The sequence below is a fragment of the Athene noctua genome, chromosome 9, assembly GCF_965140245.1.
Source record: "Athene noctua chromosome 9, bAthNoc1.hap1.1, whole genome shotgun sequence".
Classification (NCBI taxonomy): domain Eukaryota; kingdom Metazoa; phylum Chordata; class Aves; order Strigiformes; family Strigidae; genus Athene; species Athene noctua.
The window spans coordinates 1,483,051-1,499,900 of NC_134045.1; the positions used below are offsets into that span (position 1 = coordinate 1,483,051).

The 16,850-nt window shown below is 54.7% G+C and overlaps 1 protein-coding gene across 1 annotated transcript in view; it reads right to left on the bottom strand.

The window, feature by feature from the left end:
- Positions 1-217: 217 nt before the first annotated feature.
- LOC141963908 (hydrocephalus-inducing protein homolog) overlaps positions 218-16,850 on the bottom strand; it is a 106,175-nt gene continuing 89,542 nt past the window's right edge. Inside the window, 19 exon segments of the mRNA XM_074913644.1 lie at positions 218-252; positions 4,925-5,109; positions 5,292-5,506; positions 5,913-6,116; positions 6,591-7,205; positions 7,956-8,115; positions 9,091-9,232; positions 9,711-9,894; positions 10,190-10,338; positions 10,785-11,000; positions 12,126-12,299; positions 12,925-13,092; positions 13,750-13,772; positions 13,774-13,933; positions 14,087-14,255; positions 14,474-14,713; positions 15,771-15,920; positions 16,315-16,506; positions 16,619-16,746. Of these exon segments, the coding sequence (XP_074769745.1) occupies positions 218-252; positions 4,925-5,109; positions 5,292-5,506; positions 5,913-6,116; positions 6,591-7,205; positions 7,956-8,115; positions 9,091-9,232; positions 9,711-9,894; positions 10,190-10,338; positions 10,785-11,000; positions 12,126-12,299; positions 12,925-13,092; positions 13,750-13,772; positions 13,774-13,933; positions 14,087-14,255; positions 14,474-14,713; positions 15,771-15,920; positions 16,315-16,506; positions 16,619-16,746 (3,509 nt within the window).

Below are 16,850 nucleotides of genomic sequence, written 5' to 3' on the forward strand. Positions count from 1 at the left end.
ATGCCTTTCTACACCTCGGAGCAAAAGCTTTAGCAAAAACATGTCATATTTCTCTGTCACAAGCAAAAAACATAGTGGCACTTTGTCCCTACTGTCAAAAGGGCCCACTGTGGGAAGCAGGTGTCAATCCAAGGGGTATCTCCCCCAGTCAGATATGGCAAACTGACATAACAGAATTTGACCTATTAAAACCAAATAAATACCTCATGGTAACCATTCACACCTTGAGTTCTACAATATTAGCCACGATGGCTTGCAGACAAACAGCCAGACACATTATTGCTCACTGGGAGGGCGTCATCGCCTTATTAGGGAAGCCACAAGAGATTAAAACAGATAACGGCCCTTGTTTCATCGCGAGACGTACGAAAGAATGGTGTGCATTATGGGACGTCAAGTTAGTACACGGCCTTCCTTACAGCAGTCAAGAGCAAGCAATAGTGGAACGTGCGCATCGCACCCTAAAATCCAAACTACAACAGCTTGGGGAGGGGGAAGGTCATAAGGGGACAATACCCATAGACCGGCAACAGACTTTATTGTCCCGCGCCCTTTATGCTTTAAATCATTTTGTAGAGGCGGCGAGTCCACACTTCCCCTGTGGAAACACTTTATGCCAACCCAGGAGACAAAAAATTATCCTTTGGTTCAGGTCAAGGAACCGGGAGTGGGAATTAGGCTGGTCACTGAGAGTGTTTGGGCGTGGGTATGCAGCAGTGGAAAAAGATGGTTTAATTAAATGGATACCTGCCCGATGTATAAAAGCTGAAATAACCATTTCTTCTTAAAGTTTTTGCGGATTTTCTGTGGCTTTTGGCTACTTGGATCTTCTGCTAGATGAACCATCTCGCCCAAACCCAACATATGGGCAAGCACTACAGAGAAGCATGCAGCAGCTGTGGTTAATACAGAGAAAGAATGGAAAAAAAACCCAACACCAAAAAAACCAACAACGAAAAAACCAACACCAAAAAACTCACCCTTGCACATGAAGAAATAGAACAACAAGTCTTCAATTATTACAAATATAGCTATATAGCATGGGGAGGGGGAAGTGTAGGGAGAGGCGCTCGGAAGATCTCACGATGTACAGAAAGAATAGGGAAGTAAAGATCTCGCGATGTACGGGAAGGCATATATAAAGCAACTGTGCAGTTAATAAATCGAACAAGAAGCAACCACCATATTGGCGTCTGTGCTTTTGTTCCCGCGAAGGTCATAATCTCCTGCATGGATTAGCTGTGATCTGAGCGCCACACCTCTGCGGATTGGCAGATAGAAAAAGACAGCTAATACCCCTACCTCAACACAGGACTACTGCAGCTGGAATATTTTTGGATTGCAGAGAGACAAAGCTCCTGCTTAAGGAAAAAGATTAAAAAAAAGAAAAAAAAAGGCAGGGTGTCATGGAATGCTGTTTTGACTGAATATCACCTAAGGCCCAAGCCCTCTACTCATGTTGTTGGATAAATGAGATTGTCTTTGTTATTTGATTTCTCTATCTCGATACTGAATTTCACACCTCCTATCTTATTTTATTGAATCTGATGGAGAACCAAAACTTGCTGGCTTTAACTTTGCTGGTATAGCTGCTGCTACGATTTGGGAATAATTTTTTGAGGGGTGATATTAATGCATATTAAAAGACAAACCTGTGCTGGATATTAGATGACTGAACTCCAGTAAGATTTAATTCCCATTTCTACCATTCTGTTACTTCTTATTAAACTTGAAATAGTTGTCAGATTTTATTTTTCTATTGAGTCTACCAACAGGAGAGTACAATCAGTACTATAAAAGTGTGTTCTGGAATGTAAGCATTCAGTTTCTGCCCGAACTACCACGACAGGTGATTTACCATTCCACTGAGAACATTCTTGTCTCACTACAGACAGGGCAGTTTGCAGAAACCTAGGCAGGAACAAGGGAGGCACAATCTTTCGTGGCAATATCCTGGGCTTAATTTAAATTGCCTCAGCAGATAATGGCCAGTGCTGGCAGTTTTTTCTCAACTAAGTAATCCGACATCACCTCCGTGAATGGGAGGAGGGGAGCGTAGCCAATGCACAGCAGCCCTTTCATTTACCGAGGTATGACTTTGTTTGCAGAGAATATGCCCTGGGGTGGTGGCAGGAGGGAGGAAGAGGAGCCACTTCTAGGAGCTTGGGTCTTCTGCTTTGATTAGGTCACAGCTACAAATAGATTTAGGACTCAGCCATGGTCAGTATTTTGCTCCTACTTGTACACAATGCTTTTAGAAATAAAAAATTAAAAAATGGAATGTGAAATTAAGGTGGTTGATTTAAATGACAGCAGAAACCAAAAAATTACAGATCTCATAGTCCAGCAGCTCCTTAAAGGAGTCTTAAACATCAAAAAGCAAGAAAAATCCTTGCGGGACAACATCCCACCCAAGAGGAGGAAGATGGTGGAGCAATGGGTGGGAAAACGCTCCAAAACCCCGCGGGAGGCGAAGCCGGACAGGCACAGCGTGGCGGCAGGCAGCAGCAGGCAGCAGCAAGCGGAGAGCATCCGATGCCGACCACGTGCCCGGCAAGCGAGCCAGAACCTGAGGGACACCACGGACAGAGTGCCGCCGCCCCCCGACCCCTTCCGACAGGCAGGCAGAGAAGACGTGGAGCCGGATCCCCGTCGCACGCAGCCTGCGCCCGCCCGCTCCAGCCCCAGCCCCAGCTCTCTCCCGGCTCTCTCTCTCTTAGCTCATTAAAGGTTCGATGTTCGTTTCACAGCGCCTCTGCCTGGGCTCATCCCTGCAGCGGGAGGCGGGGGGCCAATGCAGCCCCTGACCCGTGTGTAGATCTGACCCTCCACCGCTTCACCCACTGCATGAGGAACCCCCCATGACTCTGGGTGGAGATGTTGAATCAGAACATTAGTTCCCAGACTCACGGTTAACGAACTAGAAAGAGCTCTCAAAAATCCATCTGCTCCCATGGAAGCAGAAAAATTCTTCTTTAGCTTTGAGAGCAGGACGAAGCCGTCTGGGACTCGATACGCTCACGCTGCACAAACCCCCTGTTACACCAGTGTTACAAATCTCGACAAATCGAACACCATGTCCCGGGCCATTTCCAAACATTTAAAAACGTTACATCAAATCGCCATAGCTCCTGGGGGATTTTCACTTCCTGGCCTGTTTAGGTGGACACCATCCTTAAATTTTGCCCTGGTTTGAGCCCAGAGGGCAACTGCGCATCACACAGCCGCTCACTCACCCCTTCCCCGCAGAGCTGGGAAGGAGAAATGAAGCAAAGAGCTCAGGAATGGAGATAATGACAGAGAGGGGTGGCTCGAGCACCCATGAGTCAGGGCAAAAGACAGACTTGTTAGGGGAAGAAAACAGGAATAGCACCTGAATTCAAACACTAACAATGCTTAACAGACACAGTGGGACAGTGAAAAGCATTATGTTACCACAGTTAAAAACCCCTCGCCCCACCCCTCCCTCCCTGGATAACGTCCTTGGCTCCATGCCATGCAGCTGCCGCCACAGCCCGATCAGTTTTTAACTGTTTCAGGAATTCCTGTACCAGTCGCCATGCAGTTGAAGATGACACAGCGATGGTGTTCTTCCTTACGGCCGCATCGAATAAGGCGCTCCCTGCCCCTTTCCATGTTTCGAGATCAAAAGCAGACCGTGCATCAGCAGGGACCCCATTCCTTTTGCACCAGATAAGCAAAGTGCGCAGGGCTTTCCCCTCGTCAGAGGGAGGTGGCAGCAGAGGGCTCCACGATGGGAGGTGGAGGGGGCACTGCCTGAGGGGCTTTCTGCTCATTCGGTCTTTGTGGAGGAAACAACTCATCTTGTGCTTCCTCATCAGAGTCCTCACACAATCCCCTCGCCCTCAACCACGTCTACGTTTGGGACGGGCTCCCCCCGCTAGGTCCTTATCTTGACCTCTCGCCACCAGGACCCGGCCCGAGGACACCCCTGGATTATAAGGTGTTTCCCCTGAGCTTGCTTTCTCCGCCTTAAAGTCTTTTAAAGTCTCTTTTAAAAACCTCCAGGTTGTAAGGAGGTCGGCTGCATTCTTATTACCGCGAGAGGCACACTCCAGCAGTTTCTGTCCCAGTTCTTCCCATTTGCTCACACTAAATGCAGTGGCAGTGCCAGCTTCATACCCTTGCGCTTTGATTCACGACAACATTTTTTGGAGCGCTACATCATCCAATTTGACTCCCCTGCGCTGAAGCACCAACTTCCACATTGTCAGAATCATACCCTCCTCCTTAGAAAGGATGGCACCCATCGCTTTGTTCCCAGCCACTCACCTGGACGGTGTCAAATTCCAAAAGGTTGTCGGGACTGTGCAGCTCTCCCCGCCGCTGCGCTTGACTGGGCTCCATCTCCGCAGCTCTTCCTGCCGCCGTTATTTACTTCCTCGGTGTTGGGATCACATCGGGGTCACCATTTGTCGTTGTTGAGACAGACACGACAAACACCGAATTGTGCAAAACGGCTACTTTATTGTTCCAACAAGCCTTTTAACGACTTTATGAAGCGTTTGTGTTCATGTGTGACTGGTTTTGGTGGAGACTAACAGTTCACGGCTGGATGCCCTCTTCTCTGTTGCAGCCTCGATGACCTTCCTCTCCTTGCGGTCAGGCAGTTCCGGTCTGGCAGTTCCTTGATCTTCTCAGCTCTTCTCGGGACTTTCAAGTCTCTTAAGGGTACGTGGTTATCTGCTCAAAGTCAGTATCAAACTTACATTCTGATCCCTCAGACCAGCCCAGGTCTCCCATAGTACCAGTACTGGTTCCCAGCTCCAAGCACGGGAAGAGACACTGGGCGGCTCAGGCAGCATGCTCTGCCCGAGCCAGAAGGTCGCTGGGGCACAAGGGGCAGCCCTGGCTCTGAGTTCAGGGAGGAGCAGTGTGGGAGGCTCCCATGCCCCAGCCTTACCGTGGGGGTCCTGGCTGATGGTGGGATACAGGCAGGTACCCCTGCAGTGCACCTGGTACTGTTGGTTCGTCCCCAGCACCTCAAAATGCAGCGTCTGATCAAACTGCCCCGGCACCGTGGAGCTGAACTGGACCCTCAGTTCTACCTCGCCGTGGGCAGGCACTATCCACCGGCAGCTGCTCAGCCTGGCAATGAAAGAGGAGGCTTCAGACATTGATAACGAGCAAACGAGAGAAGGAGGCGGCTCATGGACTCGCCATCCCCCCATGGAGGCCCTGGCAGAGGGTCCCTGCGGGGCTGGGGACGATGGACCCCGCTGGCAAGATGGACGTGAAGCAGAGGGATCACCTCCTCCCTCACGGCTCACCTGACGGATCTCCCCGGGGATGGGACCGTGTCCATGTCGCTTTGGTGTGCCCCGGGGCGCTGCGTGGGTGCTCCCGTGCCCGGCGCCTGGAGACCTCTCCTGCCTGGAGACCTCGCCCGGCTGGAGCTCCGTTTCCTCCTCACAGCCTCCGGCCTGCCCGCGGCTTTCTCCTTCCCCGACTGGCCCCTGCTTGGCGTGACCTGCTCCTCTGACACCTTCACACCAAGGCAGAGAGGAAAGGGAGAGAGGTGAGACCTGCCCTGAGACGCCCCCATCCCAGAGAGAAAGCTGCAGGTTTGTTAACAGACGGGAGAGAGAATAAACCACCAACCACCTCTGCCCATGGATTTGGTCTTCCGTATGGGACTTTGTTATGCCTACAACACCCCTCCTTGCCCAGGACCCTCTCCTCAAGGGAAGTTGAAGGGTTTAGCTGATTTTTTTTTCCTCTCATCTTACAGAACTGCCCCATATTTCAAGCAGAGCTGTCTCTTTCAGACAGACAGGAGGGATGCCTGCAGACATGGAGCCCTGTCATGTCTTCGCTGCCCTTCCACAGTGATCCTTTTCCATCCCACCCACCGCCCATGCCCCCATCCAGCCTGGACCCTGCCCTGGCACCTCCACTGCAGGCACATCCAACAGACTTCTGGTGTTCTTCTTTTCTTCTTCTGCAGTGGCACCTTCAGGCACGACAAAGGCGAAGTGCTCGAGGGCTTCTCCTGCTGCAGGGACCATCCGCTTCTCCGGGTAGCGGATCACGGAGTAGAAAGCCGTAGGTGGAATGGGAGGCCCCGAGGGACCCAGTCCCAAGTCATCCAGGATCTAAAGCATAAGAGAAAACCCTGTTTATGCTCCCGTCGCCTTCATCCTCACACTCCCTGAAAGACACTGAGCTTTTGGCAATGGTTTTTTTTATGTAGATGGAGTACAGTGATTTTTTATGCCCAGCGGGGTGGGCAGGCTCCAGAGCAGTGCCAGGACCTACAAGTGGGACCTAGAGAGAAATCTGAGTGACTCGGCTGAAGGAAACAATGACCAGGAGCTGCCCTGCCCTGGGACCACTGTGAATGATTTCCAGACTGGGAAACTCTCTGAACAGAGAGGATGAGAGCCCCCCCTCTTCCCCCCGACCTGAGGGATGGCAAGAACTTCCCCAGCCACGTGGCTGCTGTGAAGCCATCGTGGAACATCATCAGTGGCCCAGACAAGGCTCTGTGCTGTTGTCACCTGGCGGGACACAATGCACCAGGACCCAGACCACGGCAGGCTCAGCATCTGAGCCTCACAGGGCTTTACCTGCTCTGCCGCTGGCAGCTTGCCACTCTCCAGGATCGCCCTCGTCACATCTGCAGAGCTCAGCACCTGGATGTCCAGGCAGGGCACCCCGACGTCCTGGCCTCTGGATGACCCTTCTGCACCTTCCCCTTCCAGCCCAGATAACTTGGAGTCCTCAAGAGCCTTCAGTTTTTCCAGATGCTCCTTCTCCAGCCTCTCCTGGTGCTCCTTCTCTCTGTCCTTTTGGCTCCTGCAACGGCGCTGGCCTTGGACTTGCTGCTGTACCACCTCCTGGTTCAGAGGGGACAGCAGGATACCCTGAGCCCTGTCCCAGGATGACAAAATATGTGTGACATCCTTCTGCGATGCCTCGTAGATCTTAAACCTCAGGGCCAAGTTCTCGCTGTCACTCTGCGCCTCGGTTTTGGTTTCCCCCTGTTCTGGGTCCGCAGGTTGTACAACCTCTGCTGGGCAGACATCTGCCAGGGGAGCCTCGCTCTGCTTTTTCTTATCTTCCTTGTCACTTGCAAGAGAGTCCGGGTGCTCCTTTGCAGATCCCTTCCTCTCTCCCCCCTCGGTGACTTCGGACAGGTTGCCAACGGATGCTCTGGTGTTTCTGGTGGATGCGTTCGTATTCTGGGCAGGACGAGCAGGAAAAAGCGGTGAGCATTTCCAAGCACCAACTCAAATGCTGTAGGACAGCGGCGATCTTTGCAATAGCACCCCATGTCTCATCTGAGGCTTGTGCTAGGTGCTCTACAAATCCCAGTTCAGAGCGCAGCTGGTACCCAGTTGAGCTCAACTGAAACTAAACTCCCCAGCGTCAGACTGATGAGGAGTCCTGCAAACCAGCTGAGAAATGGAACAGCTTCCCCGACCCAAACTTAAGACACCTCCTTACTCCTGTGCAGTCCTCCGGGCACGTTTCTGGTGTGCTGAACATCCATCCCTGTGTCTGGCTGACACTTTGGGAAGCCTGGCTGCTAATGAATACCTAGAGGGCCTGGTGGTATCTCCTGCCAGACAGGTAGCAAAAGACACCACATCCCAGGCGGGTCACGGCTCAGAGGTGTAAGTCACATGCAGAACGGGGACAAATGCTGGACTAAAACTATCTAGGGCTCGGAGTTATGTGAAGCCATGACTCAAAGGCAGCATGACCCTAGAAGAGCAGCTCTACCCAACAAACCCAGCCAAAAATAGCCCTGGCGAAGCAGCAGCAGGATCAAACACTGGCTGCTGTCTCCCAGCACAGCCCCGTGTGTTACCGACGGCCAGGTGCTCATCCCCAGCACTGCGGGTGGCTGCTGGCTGCGCCAGGAATGGTTCGGCTCAGCAGGAGGGGCCCCAGGGCTTTTACTCATCTCTATAAACACAACCACCCACCTGCCCGACTCCAGGCTGGCTTTTCTTCCTTGCAGCACTATCTTTCCCAGGCTTTCTCTTGGCCCACTTAGATGACTTCTTCAGATCTTCTTCCTCCCTCAAGTGTTCTAGCTCCCACCGGTGCTTTTCCTCAAGCTCTTGAGCCAGCCGCTCCATCTCCCTTCAGCAAGACAAACAAAACATCCCCAAGAGTCACTGCCAGAAATCTGGGCTCGTTGCAATCCCAGCTGGTCCCGCACTTCATTCACTGACCCTCAGGCCAGGCACAACCGTTAGACCAGCTCTGTGGACTTCCCTCAACCTGGGGAGGCTGGGACATCCAAAGTGAGGGAAGGCGGGAGGGGACCTCCAGGGCCAGCCAAATCTAGGCTTTGCTGTCACAAGGCCTAAATTGCACTACTTCTCCAGTGAGGTCCACCTGGACACCTCCAGCAATGCTGCCAAAGACTGGCTGATCCAGGGAAACAAACTTCAGCTGGGGCTGAAAGAAGTGCTGACACACAGGCTCGCTTTAAGCAAGTCCCTCCCCAAGTTTCAGGCAGGAGTTAAGAGAGCCATAAGCTTATCCTGTGTATCCTCCTGAACAGGGCTGCTTTGCTGGATCAGAGCTTCCCCCAGGCTCACCTGCTGCTGCAGCTGAAGCTGAGCCTAGGAGAAACCAGCTTTATGGCTGGTGTCACTCAGTAAAGGAAAACCCTGGGAGCTCAGCAGTGCAAGGGCCTCACCTGCACCAGGACTGGGATCTAAACCAAGCCAGCACAGCTGTGCCTCACACCAACCCACACCACAACCCCTCTGGTTTGGAGAAGAAGGGCGATGAAGAAGATGAGAATGAACATCATTAACTAGAGACACCTGTAAGCACAGTGGCAAGGCAAGCACAGAGCCCAGCTCCCTGCAGCCTGTGTCCAAGCCGAAGGGCTCACCACTAAAGCGGAGAGAGGATGTTCTCATCTCACCGGAGGAAGGTGCCTCCTCTGCTGGGAACCAGGGAGGTGGAACTGGCAGTCCTTGTGCTGCTGGTAATTAATGCTTTTGGCCTTGGTAACCCCTCTGAGCTCAACCAAGGTCTCCGGAGCAGGGAAACCCTTTGGGGACACTATCCTGGGGAGACACCCATAGAAGGCTTACAGACCTCTTCTTCCTCTCACGCTTGACTTGCAGTATACTGTTATCAAACTGAATTTTCTCCTCCTCGGTGAGGGCATCATACTCGTCCTCGTCCATCTCCCAGAGGCGTGCTTTCTCCCTCCTGGCAGCTTCTTCCCGCTCCCGTCCTTCAGCACAGACCAGAGGAGAAACCGTCAGTGCCTGCAAGCAGAGCTTGCTGCTCTGGGTGAGCTGCCAGGATTCACAACTCTGTCCCGACCCAGCCTATCATCCTGCCAGGAGATACTGGCGAGCTCACATCCCCGCTTCAAAATTCAGACAAGCCCCCAAACTATCGCTGCTCAGTGAGTTCCCGTGCCTTGCCTGGCTCACACGCCCCAGCGCCGTGGACGGCTGGCCGGTGGTTAGTTATTGAGCCACAGCAGCTTACACTTGTGCCCAAGCTTTAATGTTAGAGACTGAGGTCAGCCTCAGCATTGCTGTATTTTAAGCAACTGTGAGCTGAGTGCTGGCTACACCGAGGCAGAAGGTGGAAGGATTAATAAAAACCCCTCTTACAAGTTCTGCTGGTAACCCAGATACACACGGGTAAGGTTGAAGGCTTGAGAGAGAACATGTCAGAGTTACGGAGACGAAGAGTCTCACCTTCCTGCTCTTTTGCGGCCATCTCCCTGGCTTTCCAGGAAGCATAATCCTGGAACAGGTTCACAAAATAGATGTAAGGCCGATTTCTGACAGCTCTGAGCAGGCAGAGGAGAGCAGACGCCGTGCTGCGTGCATAGAGGGTCTCCAGGCCATCAAACACCACTCCCTGGTAGCAGTCGCTCAGCTGCAGATAAAGCCAAAAAGGAAGAGAAAGTCAGCTGTCGCACGCATTGGGCTCTCAGCCAGTCACTAAAGCCTGTCGTCAGAGATCACCAGCCATCACAGTTCCAAGTGCAGCAGCTCAGACAAGCTCTGATCTTCCCCCGCGCTCTGCCAGCTCATGGCATCTGCAGCTTCACCCATGGATCCCTGCACGCAGCCCAGGACTCCTCCAAGAGCAGGCACAGCCCTCCTCCTCCTCTCTGAATTGTACCTCGCTGCCTGTCTCTCCCTAGCAAGAATGCCCCCACCCCACGTACCTGCAGCCTGTCAGAGAGGATGGCCACCAGCAGGTCCTCGGGCAGCACGCAGCTCCTAAAGCCCAGCTCTTCTGATGTGCTGCCACCGATGCTCAGCGATCGCTGCGCAGGAAAGCAGGGAAGGGGAGAGAGGTGAGAACTTGATGAGCCTTGCAATGTCGAACACCACCAGAAAAATCAACCGCTTTGGAAACCCCCAAACAATTCCAACTGCTGGGCTTGGAGCTGGGGTTTCTCACTAGCAGGAGACTAGAACAAAACTGCAGGCCAGCAGCTCCGGGGGAGCACGCTGGAGGGTGCGTGCGTGGCCAGCAGAGACCCAAGCTCGCAAGCCCCCAGCGCAGCATCCAGCAGCTTTGCCCACGGCTGCAGCCACATTAGCCAGGACTGCACTTTGCCAACAAACGGCTGAGATGCCGTAGAGTGTTTCTGCCAGGGTTTCATTCCCAGCCCGAGCCATGCCCAGCCTGCCCAGCTGGCTCTCTGCACTACAGACCCCTGCACCAGGCTCTGGGTGACACAGAACCTCCACTGGAAGCACCCCCTTCACTTCTCAGAGGCAACAGAAAGGTCCCAGGCATCAACCAGTGCAGGCCGTGCTTCACCTGGGAGCCCGTCAGATCCATCAGATGCTGCTTCTGGGATTGGGCTGTGGGGCCATCCCTCTTCTCGCCTGCCGCAGCACTCACCTGGCCTTGGGAGCTGACGGACTGCCGGCTGACTTTGTCCACAGAGCTGGACCGGCTCGTCTCTAGGCTGCGCTTGGCCTTGGCGTGGAACTGCTTGCCGAGGGACTCATCTGCGTTGTGACCTGCGGAGGGGACAGACGCTCAGTGGGGAGCAAGCAGGCACCTTCCACCCCAACGGGCACAGCCCTGCGCCCTGGCAGGGACACGGCCCTCGTCCCCCAGCCTGCCGGGCACTAGCAGCACCCATCTCCAGAAGCAGCTCCTGCCCTGCTTCTCTTTTTAGCATGGTAAAGCACACCACCTGATACTGGATTTTAAAGCCAGAGAGTTTTTAAGGCACAGCTCCGCATCCCTCCTCACAAATGTGCACGCAGGTGACGCCGCACAGTAGCTCCCCTATGGATCAAGCCGAGGCTCCATCCTCCAGGAGTATCATTTCTGTACCTTGCGCCCATCCTGCACTCTCACGTGGAGACGGTAACATGCAGCCCTGCCCCAGCTGCATCCCCATCTCCACTGGAGCCAAATCCTCCGCATGGGCTAACCCCACCTGGGGCCCAGACCCTTCTTCCTTCCGCCAGCTCCCAACCCAACCAGGTTCAAAGCTGAGCAATGCAAAACTTCCCCCACCAGAACCAGGGTCTGGCCTCACCCTGCAGAGCTCGGGGCACCAACTGCCCAACCAGGTTTTCTAAAAGTCTCTGGTCTCAGGTGGAGAATGGCACCACATGCACGAGCTGTGTGACCTGACAGCGTGTATAGGGAAACCTCTGGAGAAGAGTCTCATCTGAAACTCTGGGAGGTTATTCTTCCCTTCCTCTCATGTTTCTGAAGCCACACTCAAAGTCAGTTGTCTAGTGCTTCATGAGCAGCTTCAGAGGGCTTCTTCCTTGTTCAAGTGGGCATCAGTTCTGCCTGATGGCCACGAGGAGTCAGCTGGATTCAGCTTTGAGGAAATGTAAAAAAACCCTGAGAAAAATTCAGGTGTGCTTCACCACTCCTAGGAAAAGGAGTGTGTGCTGAGAAGCCCAGAGGCAGTAAAAGTGCCCCTGTCTGAGCCCTTAAAACAGAGATTATTTTCTTTAATAACATGAAATGCTTTATGAAATGGCTTTGCATTTCTGCACGCTGCACCCATGTTCCCTAAGAGACCCAAGGGCTGTCAGACTCCCTCTCTGGAGCAAGCAGAAGTGGACGGTCAGGGTGGGTTTCTGAAGCGCTGCTCTGGGTCCAGCGTGTCTCCTTACCGGCACCCTCTGCCTCCTTGCAGCTCTGCTCGATGGCAGCCCCGATGCACAGCTCCTGGGCGCGCAGCCCTGCCGAGCTGCTCCTGTCCGAGATGGCTTCTGTCACCACGGCGTCGATGGACAAGCAGGCAGCGCCGTAGTATTTGGACAGGGCAACCGCTGCCGCTGTCTTTCCTTGAGAGAGAGGAAGACTGCTTGGTGACACTTGCACGTGAAGCGTTTTCAGGGACAGGCTCTAGAAAGTCCCCAGACAGGATTTCAACGTTTCAAGGACAGTGGGAAATCAAGTGCCCCTTTAGGGGAGACCACGAGGGAGGGAGCTGAGCACGGCTGGAAGCGTTGTCCTCTAGAGCCAGGCGGATCACCTCCACCTCACACCCAGCTGAGCGCTTTGTCCCTCGTGGGGACCTCAACCCTGGGCCAGGACATTGTTTCGAGCCCGGTCCCGCCACCCCTGCGCTGGCCGGCGCTGCCTCAGGCAACGTCTGGGCACAGGCTGGGGGTCAGTGTGGGCGAGGGACCACGCCCAGGAGGCAACCTGGGCACTAGGCACCGTGCTCCCACCAAGCAACGGGGACACGGCCACCCTGTGTGGGGGGAGGATAGCCTGGCTCTGTGGACACGGGGTGAGCCACAGCACTTGCCCCAGCTGGTGAAGGCCTGGGACCATTTCATGTACCAGCAGGGCTGTGGCTTACCTCGCTTCGCTTCAAGTGGTCAATCAAGCAGCACGGCCCACCAGGACGTGTCTCTCCTGCTCCCCCCGCATTCCTTGCAGCCACGGGCTCGGCTCACCTACCTGTCAGGGGTGCCCCATGGACGATGACGACGATCCCTCTGCGGTCTCGGGCCGCGCGCCCCTCTGCAGAGATATCGATGCCAAGGTGGCGGGCGATGGCCCTATGCACAGGGCTGTCGGTCACTTCTCCCGAGGCCGCCCTGCTGCTGGTGACGCTCTGCCCATGCTCTGCTGTGCGGAACCAGATAGAAAAGTCAGCCTCCTGCCTACCTATGACCCTGATCATCCTCCCCATCCCCTCAGATCCTGGGAGAGAAGACTCTGCTGAAACCAACACCACATCTCACCATGCCCCTCCTTTAGGCTTGTGCAGATCAGGGTCTGCCCTAGATGGTGGTCAAGGTGCCTCTTCAGAGTATAGGAAATGGGCTGGCAGAAAGAGGAAAGAACAAGCCTTTGGCAATACCTAACAGGACTGGGCCAAATGTCCCGTCACCTGTCAACGTGGTCCCAGGTCCTGCTGAGTAAGGGGCGGACAGGCAGAACCAGGCATTTTACACTGTCCCAAGGGAGAGGCTCCATTTGCACATTGAGCGATTATCCAAAAGCTGGATGCTTTAGGAATATTACTCCAGGAGATGTAGCTGGGCTCTGAATTCATCATAACACATTTGCAAAGAGCTCCCACCTTTGCCCTTAGGAGATCACCAAAAGCCATCTCGGCTTGCAGTGTCACGCAGGACAGAGAGCGCGCTGCCCTGCCTAGGAAAGGGAACAGCATCACCCTGATCCCAGCAGCTCCTGGGGCAAAAAGGTGCTCATTTGGAAAAACTGGGGAGAACCTCTCTGGCCTCTCACTTGTCCCTGTCCTGTCTGCAACAATACCCAGCCCCTGTCTTTTCTCAACACCTTCCCTCTCCTCTGTGTTCAGATTTAGAGTCCACCTCGTTGGACTGGCTTTCATCAAACACGGAGGAGAAAACGAATGAGCTCTGGGATGAGACAGCGTGAATGATCCCAGCAGAGGACTTTCTTCCTTGATCTGACAGAGACTGGACATTTTCAAAGTCTGCGTGTTACAAGGCACAGACTTTCACGCTGGAATTCCTCCACCAAGCTGGGGAATGGGTGGCTGCTGAAAGCCTGGGCTTCCCGTGGAGAGCTCGGGGTGTGCGGGCTGGACTCCCCGCTGTGTCCACGCTCAGGACAGCCAATGCCAAACCCTCACCGTTGTCCTGGCCTGCTGGTTCCCCAGTCTTGGACTCCTCATCCTGCAGCCTCTTCTGCTCCTGATAGTACTCCAGCACCTCTGGGGGCAGCTTCTCACCCGGGGCACGTGGAGGCAGCAATAAGGTGTTACGGCAGTCATAATCTTTAAGCATCTGCAGGATCTGTGCATGTAGGGAAGAGAAGACACATGCAGGACGTGTTTCTAACAACACGGACTATCCAAGCCCCTCCACAGTCTGCCAGCAGAGCTGGCTAACCCTGAAATGCCACCAGGCTTTGCCCTGGGGACTGTCTCCATCTCCCTGGCACGAACCCGGGAATGCTGGAGCACTGTGAAGCTACGGGAGCGTGCACATGGGGACCAGAGCTTCCCTCTCACCTGCTCCTCAGCAAGGTACTGCTGGTCGAACTCCAGCGAGTAAAACTCGATGGGGAACTCGCATGGGTTCTCCACCACCACCGTCCCCTCTGCTCCACGGCTGTGCGGCAGCAACGGTCCCAGCTCGAGCACTGGGGGGCTGAACTCCAGCCGTGGCTCCAGCCCACGCCCCGAGACCTGCAGCTGGAGGTTCTGGCTGCTCTGGCAAACAGTAATCTTCATCTCACTTCTGTAGGACTTCTGAAAAGAGAGAGGCACAGAAAGCTCCTCCATGAAGTCCCAAGTGACAGGGCCGCAAATTCAACTCTTTCCCCAGGGCAGGGGTGTCACCAGTACCTCTAAGGGAATGGAAAACAGATGCTTACTTCCAGCAGGGGCTACAGCATCTGCATGCTGGCTCTGAGGAACTGGGATGAATCCTAATGTGAAGTCTAACTGGCTATTTTGGTGTCAGATGAATCTAAAATGCACTATCAGATGTTTTCACCTAGTCACAAGGGAGTGTGATGCTCATGAGAAAGGTCCTCAGGGTTACGTTTCCCAGACACAGTCCTGGCACTGCTGCATCAGGCAAACATCAGCTCGATGAATGAGGCAGGTGAGCTCTCACTGGCTAGAAATAAGGGTCGACTTCTCTGCTCAAGAAGATGGTTACACCTCTACAGCAATTAAAACATCCCTGGGACTGTTCCCAGGCACGGAAGCACCTGTGTCCATCCTGTTACCCACTGCCAGTTTCCAAGCCACGGTGGCCACAGGCAAACTGCCTTTGGGAACGCCCCGTCATTGCAGCTGACTCCCAGAGTGCCTGGGAACGCGCAGGCAGGCTGAGCCAGAGCCACAGGGACTGCTGGCAGCAACCACTCCAGGTGACTGTCCTGCCGTGCCCAGGAAGGTGCCCGGTGGCTGTTTTGCCTGCTGGTACCAGCAGCAGGACTTGCCTAGACTGGCCCTTGCAGGGTTATCCCCTGTGAGCGCGCCAGCTGCTCTGCACCAGGGCGCTGCAGCCTCAAACAGGCGCCTGCAAGGGGGAGACGAGGGCAAACAGGCAGATTTCCCCCCATGCACCAAGAGGCAGCCAGCCCAGCGTGCCCTGATGCTCTCTGAGCAAGCTCCCCAGGGGGATTTCAAAGCACCTCTCAGAAGAGTGTGCTGCAGGGGAAACTGAGGCACAGTGGGTACAGGGCTTGCAGAAAGCTCTCTGTGGAGGCAGACGCCGTCTCCTCCTCCCCGTGCTGGGCTCTCGTTACCACACTGTCCTGCCAGACCTCCTGGGGGTGACACTCGCCCATCTCACCTCTTCTGTGGGCGAAAACCTCACTCGGACGTTGCATCGCTGTCCCGGAGCGAGGGTTCCAGCCGAGGGCAGCGCCTCGAAGACACACGGCTGGGCTTTCAGCTTCTGGGGCACCTTCTGACGCACCCCCGCTGGCCAATGCTTGTCCACCTGAGCACAGAAAACAATTGTGTGAGGTCTCCTCAGTCTGCGAGGACAGACCCTCGGTTCCCACAGTGCTCTGAGACACCGTCACGGTGCTGAGGGCACCCACAGCCAAACCAGCCGAGGCCACCCCTGGCCTGAACTGGAGGGAGAACATGTCGGCAGGGCAGGCAGATGGGGAGGCACCGTCCTCAGAAGAGGAGGAGCGGGGGAAGGTGGCAGAGAAGTGAAGCACCAGCTAATGCCCAGGTCCAGGTGAGCCAGCCTTGTTCTGTACCTCCAAAGCTTCCTCAGACGAGCCGCAGCCCAAGTGCTCACGCAGCCACAGGGGCAGAAAGGGCAAGAGAGGCAAAGAAAACCCAGCCGAGAAGGTACGTGTTACACATGGTCTGTGCTTTACCTTCTTAACAGGCTCATTTATAGTGATGAGCCAGTTACAGGGGACCTGGAGCTGATTGTGGAGCTGGATGGTTTCCTCCTGGCACTGCCCACACTGGAGAGTGGAGAACTCCAGCCTGTCCCTGGAGACGCAGAGGGCTGGCATGGCCACGCTGGCACGGAGGTGGACGTGGAACGTGGGGCCTCCTGCTACCTAGGGAAGGACAGAGCATCCAGCTGAGAGCCACAGTGACATCTACTGCTGTCCCCAACCTGCCCCGAGAGGTGCACGGGCACAGTGGGGCGAGGAAGCACGCCGCAGGTACCTTGATGGGCAGGAGCACGTCCACCTCTCCCAGCGGCAGGTTGGCACTCTGTGGGTCAAAGCGCACTTCAAATGTCTTGCTCTCGCGGCAGGGCAGGTGCTTCACGTGGTCCAGCTCCACACTGAAACCTTGAACAGATGAAAATAAAGCAGCTGAGATACACAATCGACATGAACGTGTCACAAGCATGTTAAGGCCGTATGTCCTGGCTGGCAGCTCTGTGAAGTTCCCC